General features: G+C 41.1%; 2 protein-coding genes across 3 annotated transcripts in view; both read left to right on the top strand.

Annotated features, from left to right (window-relative positions):
- Nucleotides 1–22241, top strand: part of BLOC1S6 (biogenesis of lysosomal organelles complex 1 subunit 6) — a 73635-nt gene that overhangs the window by 38780 nt on the left and 12614 nt on the right. For both annotated transcript variants that reach the window (XM_082735287.1, XM_082735286.1), the window contains 4 exons: nt 7113–7245; nt 7537–7742; nt 16218–16729; nt 21375–21516. In XM_082735287.1, coding sequence (XP_082591413.1) covers nt 16648–16729; nt 21375–21516 — 224 coding nt within the window. In that variant the 5' untranslated portion in view covers nt 7113–7245; nt 7537–7742; nt 16218–16647. The remainder of the gene's footprint in view (nt 1–7112; nt 7246–7536; nt 7743–16217; nt 16730–21374; nt 21517–22241) is intronic.
- On the top strand, nt 13309–13744 carry LOC309867043 (large ribosomal subunit protein eL22-like; the record flags this gene model as incomplete). Its single annotated transcript, XM_082735288.1, has 2 exons — nt 13309–13464; nt 13505–13744. 2 exons carry the CDS (start codon nt 13309–13311, stop codon nt 13742–13744), a joined length of 396 nt encoding a protein of 131 aa, XP_082591414.1.

Below are 22241 nucleotides of genomic sequence, written 5' to 3'. Positions count from 1 at the left end.
ACAAGCAGGCAGTCAAGGGAGACCTAAAGTTTCCCCGAGTCTTCTGGGTTTTAATTGCTTTTAACTCAAAATAATGTTCATGCCAAAGTGGCCTGTCTTAGGGGGACCTGCCCACAATTAGAAACCAAGGTTTCAAAGGGTTAAAAATTCTAATTAATATGTAATTAAAACTACTAAAAATAGTAAGAGAAACATCTCCCTATACCAGGAAAATGAGAGATATTTTCAGTAGTAATAATGATGATGATAATTTAGAGGCCCCTTTTAGGCAACAAGTTGGAACAATGCGAACAGGTTCGTTACATGACCCTCCTCGAAGTTGCCGTTGGCCCTAACTGTTCAGTGACCAGACACAGTTCTTAAGATTACCAAAAAAGGGAAAATTCCGTATGTTCTCATACCTACTCACTCTACCCTGTAACTGTGGTCCTTCACCACTGCCCTGTCACAGTTTCCCCTTTACTGTCCTGCCCACCACTGCCTTGAGGCCATGTATTCAATAAACTTCCCTCTCTTTTGTTCTGCCTTGGGTGAATCCTTTCACCACATGCACCACTAGCCCCGACCTAATTGGGATGTCCCACAAATAATGGTAATAGTAGTCATAACAATAACAACAACAACAACAACAACAATTTTCTCCTAAAATGAGGTTGGTTTGAAATGAAAGCACAGTGTAACTGTGCTCCCAGCCCTTTAAAAAGGCCACATACTTTTAATCCACTGACCTGGGTCCTCTAGCGTATTGCCTGACTAATCATAGCTTCTTTGAGATTGCAACACAATACTGACCTTGTTTCCCCAGGGAAACAAGGCATTCCTAGAAGATCAAGGTGGACCACATTAGTAAACAGCCTTTCCTAATGCTGGCAAGTCCACTTGGGCTCACACTAAGAATGCTTCCCCAGCACATCAATCCTACCACTTCTCAGTGCCTTCCCCTTAAAAACCCCATGCTTTGTTGGAGACTTGGAGACCATCTTTGGACATTAGTCCACCATCTTCCCAGGTTGCCTGGCCTCATGAGTAAAACAACCTTTCCTTCTTTTTTTTCTTTTAAGATTTATCTATTTATTTATTTTTTTTTCTTTTAAAGATTTTATTTATTTATTTGACAGACAGAGATTACAAGGAGGCAGAGAGGCAGGCAGAGAGAGAGTGGAGGAAGCAGGCTCCCTGCTGAGTAGAGAGCCTGACATGGGGCCCCATCCCAGAACCCCAGGACCGCCACCGGAGTCAAAGGCAGAGGCTTCAATCCACTGAGCCACCCAGGAGCCCCTTATTTATTTTTTTAGAGAGCAAGTGACCACATGAGCAGGGGAAGGGGCGGGAGAGAGAGAATCCCAGGCAGACTCTGCACTCAGTGTGGAGCCCCTCAAAGGGCTCCATTTTAGGGCCCTGAGATCATGACCTGAGCCAGAACTGAGTCAGTTGCTTAACCGACTGAGCCTCCCAGGTGCCCCTAGCAACCTCTCCTTTCTGACCAACACTTGTCTCTCAACTACTGGCTTTCAAGGTTGAGCAGCTGAACTTGGGTTTTAGTAACAATGGGACAAGATCAGAATATAGAAAACAAAAATCAGTGGCTTATTAAAAAAAAAAGAAATCTAAAAAAATTTTAATGTGTGGTCAAGCTGGCTAAGATTAAAATAAATTTAATAAAAATAATGTTTTTATATCAAAATTAAACCGGTACAAAGTTAAAATTTGGTCTTATCTCTGTTAAAAGAATGAAGTTTTCTTGGACTTTTAGTCTGCTTTTGATGAGGTTTTGTAAGTTTCTTTACCCTCTAAGTATCATTTCATAATGATCCATGATCCTATTTAGATAAGTGCTTGCAAACCTTTTTTTTTTTTTTACATTTTTAGCAAACTTCCCCAAGTCAAATTCTTTTTTTTTTTTAAATGATTTTATTTATTTATTTGGAAGAGGGAGAGAGTGCACAAGAGGAGGGGAAGGTCAGAGGGAGAAGCACTATGCGATAGGGGACTTGATCCAGGGACACTTCATGACCTGAGCTAAAGGCAGTCCTTAACCAACTGAGCCACTCAGACCACCCCTCCAATCAAATTCTTTAAAAAATATATATATATTTTTGACCTGAAATATTCCAAAAGAGTTGTAAAACTAATTAGGCTTATTTACTATGTAAATTTGCATAGAAAATATTGTCAAATAAATAGTACTATGCCTTCTTTATATTTTTAAGATTGTGGCACATGTACACAAAGTCCATTCTGCCGTACACACGGCCCCTTATTGCCACACTTTTGCCATCATAATGTCCTTTTGTTATGGCAGCAGTCTGCAACTGAAAAAAATTAGTATTAAAATAGACACAGAGTGGTTATAAATTCAATAAACAGTCAGGGCTATGAGAAGCCCAAGACAGCTGCTTGCTTCTTTCTGGCTCCTTGACAAACCCCATTTTTCGGTTTTTGCATTCCTTCCTCATCCATAGTATATTTAAGATGACTCAGATTATGAATAGACAAAAGTATAGAGACTTCTGTAGAATTTTAACATCTACAATTGGACTTTATTAAGCTGCCACTTAGTAGGAGTTATCAATGTGTACTTGTTACTGTATTTGTGTTCTTTCTGAATGGGCTAAAACCTTTCCTTGCTACCAGGCTGATGCCCTCACAGTAAACCAAAACAAAACAACTGTTAAAAGCAATGTTTCCTATTTGGGTTATACTTTCCATCATCTCTAGGGATCAAGGCACCCATTCACTGGACAAATCATAGGAACCTTAACAAAACCTTACAAAACTCTAGAAATTCTATCAGTATACAACCTTCTTTGGATCCTTGCTGTTTTGGGTCAATATGACCGGTTGCTATAAATCTCTACAGTTTTATGCTCAAGCCTGTTATCAACAGGTTAAGAAGCCTTCTTGGATCCTAATGAAAGGAAACCTGCCTGTTATAGTCTAGAGCCTAATAATTTGGTATTGTAAAACATCATCAGAGGTAAACAGCCCTCAGGCCATTAAAGGGATTCTCCCAAGTGCTCCTGACCACCGACCGCTGCTCCAAAATGAAAAGATGTGGGAGAGCTCTAAATCAATTTAGAAGAGTAGCTGACATCCACGTGTAGACTACTTCCCAAGATGTCAGATCAAGACATCACACTTTAAGCATAAAACCCTTTCTCTTTCTTCTCCCGTCCTTTTCTGGTACTGGCCCAAAAGGATGGCATCCTCAGCTGTATCTCTCAAGTCATTGCTAAGGAGAGACGGTAACCTCTTTTATTTCAGGGTAGGAAAAGAATCTAACTGCGCCTCTAATTTTCACAAGCAAAATAAGACCTCTTGTAACTGAACAAACATTAGTTTGCTCCTTTGGTGAGTCACAGAGAGAAACTATACCAGATGGAGATGTCACATATAATAAACTTTATTTGCAGCAAATACAGAGATCATGAGGATCCTTGTACATAGAGGTGGACATAAAATTGTGTGTGTGTCTGAAGGAAACACACCTATCTGTACATTGTATGTTAGGTCATTGAGGCTTATGCGCTCCTTGTGCAGAGATTTTGGCATTATAATGAGGTAAAGGTAAGAGTCATTACTCTGTGTGTCATTCCATGGTCCATTTGCACAGGTGTGAGTTGAGGGTTGAGCTTGAACTGTTCTGGGTGGTCTGGGCCAGCTGGAGGTCTTGTCAAGGCAGCCATTATGGCTTAAAGGTCAGTTTCAGTTTCCAGCATGGGATGCCATACCTCCTAAGGTCTCTTGCCCAAGTTAAGAGATAAGCTGGAAAGAAGAGCGTAAGGAAAAATGTGGGACAAAAGTTGGTGGCTATAAGCAGGTGGGCAGTATAAGTCAGGTCTTGGGGTCTAGCTGGTGACAGTCTTGTTGGTTGCTCTTCTAAACTGACATTGTTAATTTAAAAAAGACACTTCTTTTGACAGGTTCCTATTTCCCTGGTTAGGCATAAACGCAAATTGAAGCATTGATCAAAAACTTCTTCTTAAGGTGCCTGGATGGCTCAGTCATTAAGCATCTGCCTTTGGCTCAGGTCATGATCCCAGGGTCCTGGGATTGAGCCCTGCATTGGGCTCCCTGCTCCACGGGAAGCCTACTTCTTCTCCCACTCCCTCTGGTGTGTTCCCTCTCTCACTGTGACTCTCTCTGTCAAGTAAATAAATAAAATCCTTAAATAAAAAAAAAAAAACCAAAATAAAACAACAACAACAACAAAAAAAAACCACACACACACACACACACACACACACAAACTTCTCCTTAATCCTTAAAATTATTACAAAATCTGCTGCTAAAGCAATAGCTGCCCCACACAAATCTTTAGACTCTGGTTAAATTGTCCTGAATAATAGAAGAGCCCTTAAAAAAGAATAACAGAAGAGCCCTTGATTATCATTTAGCTCATCAAGGAGGTCTCTGTGCAGGGTCCAACACCACGTGCTAGGCCTGCATTTACCCTCCTGGGGAAGTTAAAACTGTTTGGCTTAAAAAAGGGAACTCTTCCCAAGGGGTCTTTCTCTGGCTTATCTGATTTTGATCGCATAGGTCCTTGGGACTTTGGCTCTAAAGCATATTCCAAGTATTGGGAATTCCCCTGCTTATAGTAATCCTAATAATCTCAAAAGCTTCAAATAGTTTACAGTTCTCTCAAAAAGCCTTAAATAGTTTACAGTTGCTAACCACTAAACAAATGCTCTCTCTCGGGGTGGAACATGTAAGGAATGAGGAAAATACCCAATTTAAAGACTGAACCAGAAATCATGACCTATATCACAAAGGCTAAATTTTAAAAAGTTAGGAGTTATGGATACCACACAAAGGGGCAACAGAACCTGGGAACTGCAGAGCAGTAGCTGAGAGTGCTGCTAAGGCCATCATGTTTGGCTTAAAAAAGGGAACTCTTCCCAAGGGGTCTTTCTCTGGGTAATCTGATTTTGATTGCATAGGTCCTTGGGACTTTGGCTCTAAAGCATATTCCAAGTATTGGGAATTCCACAAACTTCCACAAATTCCACAAAGTGGGATGTGATTGAGAAGGAAAAATTGTTAAAAAAAAAAAAAAAGGAAAATTGAAGGCCCCAAATGGTGTCACTTAGAATTCCCAAACCAGGGCGCCTGGGTGGCTCAGTGGGTTAAGCCGCTGCCTTCGGCTCAGGTCATGATCTCAGGGTCCTGGGATCGAGTCCCACATCGAGCTCTCTGCTCAGCAGGGAGCCCGCTTCCCTCTCTCTCTCTCTCTGCCTGCCTCTCCATCTACTTGTGATTTCTCTCTGTCAAATAAATAAATAAAATCTTTAAAAAAAAAAAAAAAAAAAGAATTCCCAAACCAGAGCTTAAAACCCAATCTAATGGCAGTTTCAACCTCCTAAAGAAATGTGGCCTTCACTACTCAGTCAGGAAGTGTTTCCTTCCATCAGTGCCCAGGAGTCTGTCTCTTGGGTCCTCTCCATCTTCCCAAAGAAAGATGAGGTAACGTAAATGAGAAGACCCCTGGTTTTCCCCTAGCAAACAGCTTCCTCTGGAACAGTCCTTTTGTTTTGCTAGTAACCTCCTTGTCCTCACCCTCTGCCTGTAAAAATCTTTTCAGTTTGGACACCTCTTCGGAGCACCTCTCTGCTGGCTACATGGGGTGCTGTCTGACCCATGAATTGTTGAACAAAGCCAATTAGGTCTTCAAATTCACTTGGTTGAATTTTGTTACTTAACAGGCCTGAGGGCAACCAGAACTGGCAAAATCCTGCAATAGTTACTGACATTAAGGAATTAGTTCTGCCAGGTTTATGATGAAATACAGACAGATTATATTTATCCCTTTATGTAAATTAAATTAGAGTTCATTGTTCCCCATGAGAACACATAACAGAGACTTTTCCAAAACCTTAAAAAGGAAAATGACTCTTTAGCTGTGTTAAAAGTTAAACTGAGGCATATGAAATATTTTCAGAGCTTATTTGAGCAGAAATCAATTTGAATCGGGCAGCATCCAGTCTAGCAGACAGAGAGGAGCATCAAGGAGCTGTACAAAATGAAAGACTTTCACAGGCAGAAAGGAGCAGGAACTGGGAATTTAGTGGTGAGAAAGCAGATTGCTTACTGTTTATTGCTTATTGCAAAGTTCCTTTCCTTTAGGAGATGGTGGAGGTCTCCTAGGCACATGCCCTAACTAGTGCTCACCAGGTGGTTTCTGATTGTACTGGTTTAAACTTCCATTTCTGGGAGAGCCAAAAATGTATTTACATCTGGTTTGGTGACCTGGGGCTTCAGGGCCTTTGTTTGGTGACTGTTGTCTTGTTTTTAACAGTTGTTAATAAAAATTAATGCTTTTAAACATGCTTTTTCATCTAGTACATTGAATGAGCAGTTTAGAAAAACAACTTAAAAGATGAAGGTAAGTGAATAAATTTAAAGATGTCACTTTCATAAGATAATTTAAAACATGTTGATAGGAAATTTATAGGAAGGCCAAAGACTAGGACAATAATTTTAAAATAACTTGATTTATTGGATTTTAAAAAAAAGATTTTATTTATTTATTTATTTATTTGAGAAAGAGAGAGAGCGAGCGAGCATGCAAAGGCAGGGAGGGGCAGAGGGAGAGGGACAAGCAAACTCTGTGTTAAGCATGTCTTGACATGGGGCTCAATCCCACCATCCTAAGATGATGACCTGAGCCAAAACCAAGAGTCAGATACGCTTAATTGACTGAGCCACCCAGGTGCCATGATTCACTGGAATTTTTTTCTTTTTTTAAGATATTATTTATTTGTCTGAGAGAGAGAGAGAGTGCTCACACAAGCACGGGGAGGGAGAAGCAGGCTCCCTGCTGAGCAGGGAACCTGGTGCAGGACTCCATCCCAGGACCTTGGGATCATGACCAGAGCCCAAGGCAGAGGCTTAACCAGCTAAGCCACCCAGGAGCCCCTCTTCTTTTCCTGATGAAAAAACAAAAACAAACAAACAAACAAACAAACAAAAAAAAACCAAACCAAACCAGAGGCACTGAGAGGTTAAGTGCCTTAATTCAAATCTCATAACTGATATAGTTGACATCTGTTGCTTTGGTTGGGCCAATTTCCTTCCTCCTTTTGGTAATAGAACTGTAATTTTCCTTTAAGGAACTACTCCTGTGCCTTTCTGGAACTCCTAACAGGACTGTCACCAAGGGGCTCCTCCTCTCTCCACTACACGTGACCCACACTGGCACATCAGGATCTTCTACAGCCTCTGGAAGCAGATACTGATATACAGGTAGGTATTGTGATCCAAGTAATGCAAGGTGTTTTTGTTTTTGTTTTCAACAGAGTGAAATAAGTGAATTCTAGGAGTGAGTTGGCTTCACTTGAGAACTGTAAGAATTATGAAAACCTGGAGCTGTTTTCCAGAGAGAACTGCTGGAGTGAAGCCAGTATGGAGGAAAGTCCAGTGTAGAATGAAAGAGAGAAGGAGAAAGATCTTCTTGATTTCATTGGGGAAATGAATACAGCTATCCCTGAAGCCAGATCAATTCCTGGATTTTTTCTTTCTTTCTTTATTTGACAGAGACACAGCGAGAGAGGGAACACAAGCAAGGGGAGTGGGAGAGGGAGAGGCAGGCTTCCAGAGCAGGGAGCATTATGTGGAGCTTGATCCCAGGATCCTGGAATCATAACTTGAGCCAAAGGCAGATGCTTAATGATTGAACCACCCAGACGCCCCTAACCTGGATTTTCAAGTTCAGTGAGTTCATAAATTCCTTGTTTGGCTTGGTAAGTTTGGACTAATTCACTTGCAATTAAAAAAATCCTAATACAGCTAAAAAGTCTTAATTATGATTGAAACACATCTTTTGACATCACATCCTTTGCTATTTCCACTGCTGCATATTTCAGAAAGGTAGCCCACGCATAAATGTCAAAATGGATCAGGTGCTGTTGTGAGAGACTTGAGAAACTGCCCTCTTTTCGAGGAGACAACCTGCCCTCTGTTCTAGGTTCTGTTCAAGTTTTCATTTTTTTTTTAAACAGATTTTACTTATTTAGTCATGAGAGATGGGGGGAGGGGCAGCGGGAAAGAGACAGTGAGAGAGAGAGAGAGAGAGCAGCAGGCAGAGGGAAAAGCAGGCTCCTCTTGGAGCAGGGAACCTGATGCAGGACTTGATCCCAGGGCACTGGGACCAGGACCAGAGCCAAAGGCAGAAGCTTAACCACACCTAGGTGCCCAAGTTTTCATTACTTAAATTAATTAATTAATTAAATTAATTTTACTGAGAGAGAGGGAGAGAGAAAATGCATGGAAGAGGCAGAAGGAGAAGGGCAAGCAGACTCCCTGCTGACACAATTCGGGATTGGCCAGGACCCAGAGATGATGACCAGACCCGAAGTCAGACACTTAACAGACTAAGCCACCTAGGTGCCCCTGAAGTTTTCATTTTTAAAATAATATCAAAAGGGTGAAAATACAAGCCACAGACTGAAGGGGAGAAGATATTTGCACAAGACATATCTGATAAAGGACTGTTACTCAAAATATACAGAGAACTCTTAAAATTCAACAAGAAAACAAACAACCTGATTTAAAAATGGGCAAATGGGGCACCTAGGGGGCTCAGTGGGTTAAGCCTCTACCTTCAGAACAGGTCGTGATCTCAGGGTTCTGGGATCGAGTCCTGCGTCGGGCTCTCTGCTCAGCAGGGAGCTTGCTTCCCTGCCTCTCTCCTTGCCTCTCTGCCTACTTGTGATCTCTGTCTGTCAAATAAATAAAATCTTTAAAATAAATAAATAAATAAATGGCAAAAGATCTAAATAGAACTTTCACCAAACAAGGTAAAGAGAAGCAAATGAGCATATGAAAATATCCACATCATATGTTATTAGGAAATACAATTTAAAACAACTATGAGATACCTCTATACACCTATTAGAAGGCCAAAATCCAGAACACAAACATTGTCAAATGCTTGTGACGGTGTGCAGAATAAAAACTCTCATTCATTGCCAGTGGGAATACAAAATGGAACAGCCCCTTTGGAAGACAAGTTGGCAGTTTCTTAGAAAACGAAACACACTCTTACCCTACAGTCCAATAATCTTGCTCCTTGGTATTTACCCAAAGGAGTTTAATGACTTAGGTCTACACAAAAATCTGTCCACGGATACCAGCTTTATGCATAATTGCCAAAACTTGGAGGTAACCAACATGTTTTTCCATAAGTGAATGGATAAACTGTGATACATCTGAAACGGGTTAAAGTTGAACAAAAATCACAGTGGCCGCACTAAGGCTTCAGCAAAGCTCAATAATAAAGTAGTCTTTTTCCTCCCTTCTGCAAACCTCCCCTCTTCCCTTCTTAGCCTTTCGTTTCAAGAAGGTGCCAACCCTCAAGACAAGCGGAAGGCCAGTAGCATGTAAGCACTTCCTGTCACAACCAGCTAGACCCTGTATTTCCTTGCAGGTTTTGAAGGCCATGGCTTGCTGCAGCCTTCTTAGCCAGTCAGAGCAATAAAGCTATTGTGCCTCTTTATCCCAAACTTTGTCTTCGCCTTTTATTTTGGCTCTGAAGCATGGAGGTTGGTTTTTACAACAGATCTAGACCATGGAATAGTATTCTCTGCCAAAAAGAAATGAGTCACTGAGCCACAAAAAGACATGGAGGAAACTTAAATGCATATGACGGCATGAAAGAAGACAATCTGAAAATGCTACATACCGTATGATTCCAAATATATGAAGACAAACAGTAGAGTAACAAGATCAGTGATTGCCAGGGTTTGGGGGAGGGATGGATGACTGCGCAGTGCACAGAGAGTTTTTAGGGCAGTTCAACTCCCCTCTATGATACTAATAGTAGTGAATACATGTTATTATATATTTGTGCAGTCCTACAGAATATACAACACAAACAGTAAATTTTAATGAAAACTACTGTATGGGGAGTGGGTTTTTAAAAAATTTACTCTCAATTTTGCTGCGAACCTAAAATCTCTCTCAAAATAGTTTAGGGGTACCTGGCTGGCTTAGTTAGTGGAGTGTGTGACTCCTGATCTTAGGGTTGTGGGTTCAAGCCCCACGTTGGGTATGGAGATGACTTAAAAACAAAATCTTTAAAAAATAAATAAATAAAAATAAAATACAGTTTATTTAAAACATTTCAAAATCCATTGCTTTTGACCTCTGCATATATCTTAGAAACATCTGGTGGCAAGGTTAAGAGAATGTGTTGGTGAAATAATCCATACCTACTGCAAGGAAGGAACTGTTAACCTTAAAAAGAAAACTTGTCAGTTATTTTACCAGCAAAAAATGAGTTTATGCAGGAATAACAAAGACTTGCAATGGGAGGCATACACACTACATCAAAAACCAAAGGCAAATCCAACAAAGAAGAATGTTATTTTATGGAGAAGGAGGAGGAAATTGGATCATTTTGAGTACAAGTCCCTTGGAGGAAAGCAAAAGTTCAGTGTGAGGAGTTTCTCATTGGCTGAATTGTAGCAGTAGTTGATTTCTTAGAGGAGAGGCAGTGTACATTTTTCTCTGTTGGGGCATGTAATTGATGATTCTTCCTGTTGAAGATTCTTCTGTTGGGACCTATAATTGATCATTCTTCCTGTAACTGAGTAGTAATGTTCTCCCCTTCTAGTCTCCTGACTCGACTTTAGTGAAGTTTTCCTTTATTAATTTTCATAGAATGATGGAAAGTGCAGCAGACTTGCACTGCGTGGAAATATTTTAGCACTTTGTGACTATAAAAGAATATTTTTCATGTAAATATATGAGAAAAGTGGTTAAAATTGCTTGAGCAACCTTTTAGATTGGTTAGCCATAGGTAAGCTGGTGAACTAGTTTTCCTTAGTACCCCAACTTCTCTGATTTCCTATCTTCAGTTCCTTCCTTCCTTCCTATTTTTAAAAAGATTTTATTTACTTCAAAGTAATCTCTATGCCCACTGTGGGGCTCAAACTCACTACCCTGAGATCAAGAATAGCATACTCTACCAAATGAACCAGCCAGGCACCCCTCCTTCTTTCCTTTTTCATTATTTTGTGAGCATATACCTTGTGTGAGTGTGTTCCAATTTGCTATGCTTTAATCCACCAGAACCAAAAGGTCATGGGCTGTCATGTCTTCTCCCGTTTATCTTTCTCTTTATCATCCCTTTTCTCTGTAGGCCCTGGTTCCTACATCTTTTTCACTCAAATCTTTTTCTTTTCTTTTTTTTTTTTTCAAGATTTTATCGATTTATTTGAAAGAGAGAGAGATGGAGAGAGCATGGTGGGTGGTGCAGAGCAGAGGGAGCAGCAGACTCCCCACTGAACAGGAAGCCCATTAAGGGGCTCAATCCCAGGACCAAGAGATCAATGACCTGAGTCAAAGGCAGACAAGGCAAGACAGCTGAGCCACTCAAACACCTCCTCACTCAAATCTTTTTGTCCCCTCTCCTCCATTTTTCTTTTGTTTTTGGAAAAGGATGGAGAAAAAATAAAGGGGAAGATGAAGCAAAACCTGTGAGAGAAGTAGGTCAAATTGGGAGTAGATTTATCAATCTTAGAACATTCTAAATATAGAACATTGTTGATCAATAAAAGGAATAGAAGGTCTTAATGATGAACATTTTTTTCTTTACCTGAATCCCCCACATCCTTATTCCTTTTCAGTTAGCAAAAATAAAGGATGTAAGAAAATTTAAGGAAAACCACAAAATTGAGATGAATAAATGGTTTTTTTTTTTAAAGATTTTATTTATTTATTTGACAGACAGAGATCACAAGTAGGCAGAGAGGCAGGCAAAGAGAGAAAGGAAGGGAAACAGGCTCCCTGCTGAGCAGAGAGCCCAACGCGGGGGCTCGATCCCAGGACCCTGAGATCATGACCTGAGCTGAAGGCAGAGACCTAACCCACTGAGCCACCCAGGTGCCCCGAATAAATGGTTTTGATGGATTACATTATATTTGCTCCTTCTCTTTTGGATTTCAGGGACCAATGGGCATGTTTTCCTTTTGCTATGAATACATACAGTATTTAACTCTTTCTGGACATCATTTCTTTGGACCAACTTCTTCAGAGCTATATGACTACACTTCATGTTATCTTTTGTCTTAAGTTATTTTGTTCTAAAAGACTATACAATACCTTTTTCCTGTTAGGTTCTTTAGGTTCTTCTATTAACTGTTGGATCTGTGTAAGTTTTGTTTTCCCCAAAGCCAGGGTATTGAGGTCCTTGAGTCTGAAGTATTGTTTCATCACTTGTGGTGTTTTCTTCCTGTTGGGAGGATTTACTGTTTTTTCTCTGCATATTACATTTTATCTGACCTTCAAGGTTTGGCTTAAGCTCATTTCCTCTTTTCAGTTTTAAAGATTTCTCTAGTGGGCGCCTGGGTGGCTCAGTGGGTTAAGCCGCTGCCTTCGGCTCAGGTCATGATCTCAGGGTCCCTGGACTGAGTCCCGCATCGGGCTCTCTGCTCAGCAGGGAGCCTGCTTCCTTCTCTCTCTCTCAGCCTGCCTCTCAGTGTACTTGTAATTTCTCTCTGTCAAATAAATAAATAAAATCTTAAAAAAAAAAAAAGATTTCTCTAGTTACTTCCCAATTGTGTCCTATATAACTGTGCATTTGTGGTTGGCTGAATAATGGCCCCTGCCCCCAAAGGTGTCCACTTTCAATTCTCTAGAATCTGTGATACGATTTACATGGCAAAAAGTACCCTGCAAATGTGGTTAAATTAAGGACATTGAGATTGAAGAAGTTATGCAGGGGGGCTTAATGTCATCATAAGGGTCCTTCTGAGAGGGAAGCCAGAGGATCAGAGGGAGAAGAGGTTGATTCTACAATGGTAGTAGAGGGAGAAAAGGCAATGAGACGTGGGGCCAGGAGTCAAGTAATGAAGGCAGTCTCTAAAGCTGGAAAGGATAAGGAAGCAGATTCTTCTTCAGACCCTCCAGAGTAACCAGCCCTACCAACAGCTTGATTTTAGCCCACTGAGGCTGATTGTGAACTTTTGACCTCCAGAACTGTCAGATAATAAATCTGTATTGTTTTAAGTTACTGAGTTTGTGGTAATTTGTTATAGCAACAGTAGGAAACTAACATGACATCATTATACCCTTGACAATCCTCTAGGTCTGCTCCACATAATTTAGCACTTTACTGTCATGTTCTCCAAGCCTACTACATTAAATGGTAGAATATAAATTATTGGTGGACAGGAACCAGAATGTCTACCTCTTTTTTTTTTTTTTAAAACAACATACAATGTCTAGTCCAATCTTAGGAACAAAGGTATTTGGAATGGATTGAAGCATAAAGGAGAATGGCCCCTTTCTGTCTCCACTGCTGCCATGGTGCCCAAGAAAAAGCTTTTAGTGAAAGGGAGCCAAAAAAAAAAAAAAAAAAAGCAGCAAGTTCTGAAGCTTACCCTTGACTGCACTCACCCTCTAGAAGATGGAATCATGGATGGTGCCAATTTTGAGCAGTTTCTGGAAGAGAGAATCAAGGTGACCAAATAAACAGGCTTAGACTTAGAAAAGAAAATAAGTGAATGGAAGAGCTGGGAATCTCGGTGGAGAGGTTGTAACCATTAAAAGGAGAAAGAGCAAGATTTCTGTAACTTCTGAGGTGTCTTTTTCTAAAAGGCATTTGAAATATCTCACCAAAAAATATTTGAAGAATAATCAAGGTGATTGGTTATGTGTAGTTGCTAACAGCAAAGAGAGTTATGAATCGCGTTACTTCCAGTTGAACCAGGAGAGAAAAGAGGAGGAAGACGAGGATTAAAACTCATTTGGAATATTTTGCATGAGTTCTCGAATAAAGAGAGAGGGAGAGAGAGAGAGAGAGGACAGCCCCTACCAATGGGGAGATGAAAGATATTTTGAAAGACATATATGACTCAATGAACTTATGTCTTCAGCATCAAATTTTTTGTTTTTTAAAGATTTTATTTGAGAGAGAGACAGTGAGAGAGAGCATGAGTGAGGAGAAGGTCAGAGAGCGAAGCAGACTCCCCATGGAGCTGGGAGCCTGATGCGGGACTCGATCCCAGGACTCCGGGATCATGACCTGAGCCAAAGGCAGTCGTCCAACCAACTGAGCCACCCAGGCGTCCCTTCAGCATCAAATTTTAATCTTGTGCTTTGAGCTCTCTCTCAAATGTAGTGTCAAACGCACAGTACCTGCATAATGGAGGGTGGAACACAGTGGATCTTCAACAAACACTTGATGTATTGAGCTGAAATCTGCAGGGAAAAGATGGAAAAGGAGAAGGAGGAAAGAAAGATGGGTCCGGCAGAAAATCCTCCTTGTCTCTTTAGCTGATGCCTTTTTTATTTAAGTAAAATGTTGAAAAAGAAACTTCATCAAAATCTCTAACATGAATCTTACCCGAAAGCAAAAGAGAAGAGAGGACAAGATAATAAAAATAGCAGGGTGTGACAGTTTAATTTCATTCTATTAAATTCAAACAACCAGTCTTTTAAAATCCAAGTAATATGGCTTAACACTGTTCTAGGAGATAAAGAGGTAATAGACAACCCGTAGGACACAGGTCTCTTCCAAAGGACCTTAATAGATAGTTGGGATAATACTAATAATCAACTAGGGTGACCAGGCAGTTTATTGCCATCTTGTGTGATTCAGACTTTGGAGATGATAGGTATTTGGAATTTGGCTCTGGACAATCAATACTTCATTCATTCAGTACACATTTATTGAAAATTCATTATGGTTTTCTCTGAGTAAGACTTTCTGCTTAGGGTTTAAAATCTAATAAAAGGGGGCGCCTGGGTGGCTCAGTGGGTTAAAGCCTCTGCTTTCGGCTCAGGTCATGATCCCAGGGTCCTGGGATCAAGCCCCACATCGGGCTCTCTGCTCAGCAGGGAGCCTGCTTCCTCCTCTCTCTCTGTCTGCCTCTCTGCCTACTTGTGATCTCTGTCTGTCAAATAAATAAATAAATCTTTAAAAAAATAATAAAATCTAATGAAAGGAAGTCAAAGGAAATAACTCATATAAGAATGGATTAAAAGCTAAATAGCAAGATGCTTTGTAGTTGAGAAAAGATTATTACTATAATTTCTGGAAGTTGAGAGGGGAGGGGAATTGTGAATTATTTTAAAGGTATTATTTAGATCAAGCCTTGAAAGATGAGTAGGACTTTGAAAAGAATACAATATTCCAGACTGAAACATGACCAAGAACACTGAAGACATCAAAGGGCATAGTTTTAGTCGTATGTTGGGAAGGAACAAAGGATGTTTGAAGAGTAGTGCTTTATTTTATTGCCATGGTAACAAATTACCACAAACTTAAAACAACAAATTTATTTTCTTATAGTTCTGTGGTCAGAAGTCTAATACAGGTCTCACTGGGGTAAAATTAAGGTGTAAGCAGGACTGAGTTCCATTCTAGAGGCTCTAGGGATGAATTTCACTTCCTTGCCTTTCTAGCTTCTAGAGGTTACCACAGAACTGGTGGGCAAAGCCTTTCCCATCATTCTTCATAGTCCCATCTCTCTCTGCCTCCCTCTTCATTTCAAAGGCCTTTGTGATTGATTTGGCCATTTTAATAATCCAAAATAATCTGTTTGGGAGCCAAATGGTTAGCAACCTTAACTATTCTTTGTGGGTGAAATTTAACATATTTACAGGTTCTGGGGATTAAGACTGTACATTTTGCGGTGTGTGTGTGTGTGTGCGCGCGCGCGCATTATTCTGCTTACCACAGGTAGTAAGGAGCTGATCTTGAGAGGAAAGGAGACCAAAAGGGTGTGAATGCACTGGTAAGAACAACGGGGAGCAGGTGCATGTTTCTGAGGCTTGACATAAATTCACATTTAAAAAAAATTTTTTTTGGCTGCCCCATAAAACACTGACACGGCAATTTGGGGGTGCAACATCAGAAAGCCATTATTACACTCAAGGTGAGATGGTCTAAGGTAGGGAGGGACTATATTTGCATTTGGCCTGAGGCTGCCTCTACCCATTTCTAAGTTTTTTTGATAAAATCATGACATCATCCTGCAGGATCTCTATATGGGCAGTTTCCGGTAATTTGGATCAATTTGTCCAGTAGATACTGCAACCCAGGCCTTAAAATCATTCATCTACAATCAACAAGGGGAGACGGGAATCCTGGCAAATCTCCAGTTAGCAAGTACGAAGCTCAAAGAGCTAAACACTCTTTTACTTTTTTTTTTTTTTTTCTTTCTTTCTTTCTCTCTCTCTCTCTTTTTTTTTAATGTTCTGAACCGCAGGAAAGCCATGCAGTCCTTGTTCTTAAAGCGTTTCCTTAACACAGACAAGCTGAAAAGCTGTGCCTGCTTCGGTGAACAACGCCTGACTGCGCGATCACGTTCAACACGAAGTTCTTCCCTTACGCGCGACCCACCCGCTCCGCGACCACCGGTCGCAGGATCACGACCCCGGCTGCGCAGAGTCTAATGATAGCGCGCCCTCTACCCGACTACGATGTCAGCGCGGAGGCCCAGGAGCACGGCGGGTAGTGGTCGGGCAGGTGGAGGCTAGAAAAGGGGGGCGGACCCGCGGTCACACCATCTTCCGCTTTCGTCATTTCCGGGTGCGACCGCCGCTTCTGTCCGGCTGAGCGCTGGACGCCTTGGGTCTTCTCTTATTGCATCTGGCCGTCTGGGCAACTGCCCCTTCCCTGTTCCCAGCGGGAAGGACATGAGTGTTCCTGGGCCGACGTCCCCGGACGGGGTCCTGGCAGGGCCACCCCACGGCCTCGGGGCCGGGAAGCTGACGCCAGGTACGTGCAATGGGGCGGGGCGGGCGGCGGGGACCTGAGGGGCTGGGTCTCCCCGGCTCCTTCGCGCGGCCGGGGTGCTGGTGTCGGAGGCTCTGGCCCCAGCGAGGAAGTGGGGCATCGCGTCAGCCCCGGTGCGGAGCTGAATGAGTGGGAAACGAAGACTGGGGGGGAAGGCGGTGTTTGGGGGGCGGGTGATGGTGAGGTCATTGTGCGTTCGTGTGTCGTTGGCTGTTGGTTATGTTAGCAGTTGAGGAGTCGTCTGTCAGAAAGATCGGTTCTGTCGTTCAGAGAATTGAGGTATCCACGTTTTACTGACCGCACACCCATGAGTTGCTTGTTGACATTCCTCCAGCAGCTTTCTCAGCCTGAGTTCCTGGAGAGATTTAAGCCCGAATACCCAAAGGCATTCATTGACTGTAATAAATTGTCTTGCCAGGCATCCTGAGTGGTACTATTTATGTACCATCCTTAGGAGAATTGAGAAAATCGTCAAAACAGTTTCTGTTCAGATGAGGAACCCCAAATGAGGAAGGCTGCAGGGCTTTATGCATTTCTTTTACCTCCAGTTCTAGGAATAGAGGGGCTGCTTAAAAATAGTGCTTTCAGGGGCGCCTGGGTGGCTCAGTGTTATCTGCCTTCAGCTCAGGTCATGATCTCAGGGTCCTGGGATCGAGCCCCGCATCGGGCTCTCTGCTGAGTGGGGAGTCCGCTTCCTCCTCTCTCTCTCTCTCTGCCTGCCTCCCTGCCTACTTGTGATCTCTCTCTCTCTCTCTGTTAGATAAATAAATAAAATCTTTTTAAAAAATAGTGCTTTCAGCCTTTTCTTGGTCATGCTCTTCCTCAGTGATCGCCCCCTCTTTACTCTTTCATAAGCTGCTTCTATTAATATAACTTCCTTTGAAAATAACCTATATGTGCAGCTTTGGTTCACTTGCCTCTCTGCTTTCTGGATATTTTGACATCTAACCTCACATATAGGGTGTGCATAAGTAAAAGTCGATGTCTGATTCTATTAATGGTGCCAAGTCACTCTCAGTTCAGACTTTGACATTACTCTTGACTTTCCTCTCACTTGCCTCCTACCTCCATTTAGGGGATTCTGCTATGCAATTTCCATTTCCTCTCTCTAGTTTCACTCTCAAGGACAGTTCTAAGGCTATCCACTTACAGTCTTACTCTTCCACTGCACTTGTCCCACTGTTGTCATATCACTTCCCAAACATACAGCTCCAGTCATGTAATTTTCTTGCTTGGAAACCTTAAAATGGCTCCTTATTACTTACCAAAGAGCCAAATCCCTTGACACTCAGGGTTCCTCATGGGCTGGCCACATGGTCTTATAAGGTCACTATTGCATATGTCCTATGTTCTAGACACTCCAAACTACATCCTCTTTCTAAAGCAAGCCCATATTTCCACCTTTCCTTTTAATGCCTTTTTTTTTTTTTTTAAACTATATGGTATTCCTTCCTCTCCTTTAGAACTCTTACCCATTTGGAAATAGTGACCTTCAAAGATTGTTAGTAGGAGTATGAACTGGTGTCCTATCTTAGGAAGGCAGTTTTGCAATGTCTGTTTAAGAAATGCATAAACCGTTTATCCCATCATTCTATTTCTAAGAATTTATCCTACAGAAACATTGACATGGATATGCAAAGACAAGCAAGGAAACTAATGGTAACATTGTTTGAAATAGCAAAAAGTTAAAATAACCTAAATACCAATTCTTAGGTATCTTAGTCTACATGGGCTGCCACAACAAAATACCGTAGGCTGGGTGGCTTAAACAACAGACACTTATTCTTTGAAGTTATGGAGTTCTACAAAGTCCAGGATCTATGTGCTGGCCAGTCAGGTCCTGGTGAGATCCCTCTTCTGATGTTGCAGACAACTGCCTTCTCACTGTTTCCTCACACAGTGGAGGGAGAGACTTTTGGATTCGTTTTATCTTTTAAGAATAATAATCCCAGCATGGGGCCCCACCTTCATGTCCTCATCTAAACCTCATTATTTTCCAAAGGCTCTACCTCCAGATACTTTTATGTTGGAGGTTGGGACTTAAACAAAAGGATTTTTGAGTGGGGGAGGGATACAAACGTAACAGAGAATAGTCCATAATAGAGAACTAGTAAACAAAATATGGTAGAATTCTATTATGTTAGAAATAATGTAGTGGATGCATATATATGTATATTGAAGGTCATCTAAAATGTATATTTAAGAGAAGAACAATATGTGTTGTATTTCATTTATGATTAAAAAAGGGTTTTGTTTTTTTTTTAAGATTTTATTTATTGGGGCGCATGGGTGGCTCAGTGGGTTGAAACCTCTGCCTTCGGCTCAGGTCATAATCTCAGGGTCCTGGGATTGAGCCCTGCATCGGGCTTCTTGCTCGGCGGGGAGCCTGCTTCTCCCTCTCCCTCTGCCTGCCTCTCTGCATGCTTGTGATCTCTCTCTCTCTGTCAAATAAAAAAATTTTTTTAAAAGATTTATTTATTTATTTGACAGAGAGAGAGCAGGAGAGCATAGGCAGGGGAAATGGCAGAGGGAGAGGGAGAAGCAGGCTCCCTGACATGGGGCTTGATCCTAAGACCCTGGGATCATGAGTAGAGCTGAAGGCAGTTGCCCAACCAACTGAACCACTAGGTGCCCCTAAAAACAGGGTTTATGCATAGATATGCAGAGATAATTTTTTTGAAGCCTGTGTATGAAACTACAGTGTGATTAGTGTAAGGGAGTGAGAGTTTTTTTTTTTTAAAGATTTTATTTATTTGCTTAAATATATTATTTATTTGACAGAGAGAGAGAAAAAGCACACATGAGCACACAAGCAGTGGGAGTGGCAGGCAGAGGAAGGAGGACAGAGGCAAGCTTCCCTCTGAGCAGAGAGCCTGATGTGGGGCTCAATCCCAGAGTGGGATCGTGACTTGAGCCTAAGGCGGATGCCCAACTTACTGAGCCACCCAGACACCCTTAAGATTTTATTTTTAAAGAAATCTCTACACCCAGCGTGGGGCTTGAACTCATAACCCCAAGACCAAGAGTCACATACTTTACCAACTGAGCCAGCCAGGTGCCGCAAGAAATAGTATTTTTACTTTTCAGTTTATATTTCTCTCTTTTGTATTTCAAGTTCTTACAATGAGTGATACTTAAAAAGAAAATTCTATCCATTCTGCAAGCTTAAGCTCCAGTTCCCACACTTTCTTTTAGAAGTTGTTCCCAGACTTCCCAGATGAACGTGATCTTTCTGTCCTCTGAATTCCCATAACAGTTTCTTTTTCTCTAATGGCACTTCTTATATATTATGATTCCCTGCCCTTTCAGAGAAGGGGAATTGCTTAGTTTATTCTTAAAACTTTGGAAATTGGTACACTAGTACCTAGTATTAATACTAGTGTGTATCTATTGTTTCTTGTATGAGTAGGGTAAGGTCCCCTTTCTTTTTCCTTAATCTCTCCCTTTACCTCTTACTTTACCTCTCAAGATAAAGTACCTTGAATTTAGTGACTTGATGTACTTAGAAATGTAAGTTAGATTCTTCCATAATAAACCAGAAGATTGGGGTAGAGTAGGGGGAGGTCTGTGAGTTAAAATGTTTATATAATATAAGGGAAGTGTATTAGTTGTTATTCCTTAAGGTTGACGTTTCTGTTGTTTGTCTGTAATACTTGTTTTCTATATTTCCTTAAAGAAAGTTGCTGTTGTTTGCCATATTACTGTTACTTGGTAGGAGTAGTAAATGATGGCTCTTGATTTTAGATGTTTTTGAATGGCTGATACAAGTGCTTACACTGTTATTCAGAGGAGAAGTATGAAGCATAGTTCCTGGCATTACGTTGAAATTTGCATGCAATTATTATACACTATTTTCTATGGTAAATTAAGGTGCTAAGTCTCAAGAGAAATCCTTTGAAAGTCTTCTAACAAATGATAAGCAACCTTCCTTTCACATGTAAATAATATATCAAGCTATAATGCAAAGTAAATGTTGACTCACATTTTTACTTATATTCAGTTGAAGAAAAAATTATTTTAGGCATTGCGTTTCTGCATGCTTTTGAAAAGAATGTATTGTTTTCTTTTTTTTTTTTTTAAAGATATTATTTATTTATTTGACCGACAGAGATCACAAGTAGGCAGAGAGGCAGGCAGAGAGAGAGGGGAGGAAGCAGGCTCCCCGCCTAGCAGAGAGCCACATTCAGGGCTTGATCCCAGGACCCTGGGATCATGACCTGAGCCGAAGGCAGAGGCTTTACCCACTGAGCAACCCAGGCGCCCCAAATGTATTGTTTTCATTCAGTGACTGTTTCCCACTTTTAGGCAGACTCTTAATAATCCATTGAAAACTGTAAATCCTCTGCCCTTGAAAATACGTAAACACACAGAATATGTTTTGCAGGTGTTAATGTTCTTTTAATCCAGATTTTTCTTTATACTAGTAGTTTAAAAACATTTTTTGAGTGCTCATATCCTGTTTTTTAGAGGACTCTCAGAAGGTAAAACTAAAAAAAAACAAAGGAAGGATGCCTATAGTATCCTGTGTGTGCTTTGAACCCCACTGCCAACCCCCTCCCTCCCCTCTCCTCTCTTACCCCCATGTCCATTTACACAACTCCTACATCTAATTTTTTTCTGGGGACAGGTTTAAGTGACACTTCGCCAGATGAAGGGTTACTAGAGGACTTGACTGTAGAGGACAAAGCTGTGGAGCAGCTGGCAGAAGGATTGCTTTCTCACTACCTGCCAGATTTGCAGAGATCAAAACAAGCTCTTCAGGAACTCACGTGAGCTAACAGAAACCTTAGATGCACTCATTTCCCCTTTGGCATAGTTATAACTTATTGTATATGTGTATATAAACTGTATTAAGGTATAACATTTTGTAACATTGAGTAGTTCTGTCTTTAGTGGTGGCAGTTGGGAGTGAAGGAGTAATTAGTAATCTAAATGTTAAAAAGTGAGATGTGCCCGGCTGGCTCAGTCCCAGAAGCAGGAGCATGTGACTCTGCATCTTGGGGTCCAGAGTTCAAACTCCACATTGGGCATAGAGATTACTTAAATGAATAAAACTTTAAAATGTAAAAAGTGATATGAATATTACTTTTAGAGTGTTTGGTCTTTTATAAGAGGTACCCCTAAATCTGATCTGGACTGTTTGATTAGTTTTGGTGTTTTACCATTATTTTATGAAAACATTGCCTACTGGGAGTGTTGTGGGATGGGCAGACGCCAGTTTTTGAGTAGTGTTGCAAAATTGCCTCCGTCAGAGCCACATTTGTTTTCAGTCACTGGTTTGCGTGAGTTGCTAAAAGTTTGTAAGTGTCTTTTTTTGAGAGGACCCATTTAATTCTAGCAGATAAGTCTACTTAACTAAAGGATTGGAGGATGTACCAAGAGAAAAAAGGGATTTCATGAAGTAGGATCAATATGCAAAATAAATACTAACTTTATCAGCTCCCAGAAGAGCAGACTGAACTTGTACTTCCTCTTGGGTAGGACCTTGCTTGGT

This window comes from Mustela nivalis (genome assembly GCF_964662115.1).
Source record: "Mustela nivalis genome assembly, chromosome: 6".
In the NCBI taxonomy this organism is placed as follows: domain Eukaryota; kingdom Metazoa; phylum Chordata; class Mammalia; order Carnivora; family Mustelidae; genus Mustela; species Mustela nivalis.
The sequence above is the reverse complement of the archived record's forward strand: the minus strand, read 5'-3'. Positions and strand labels throughout refer to the sequence as shown.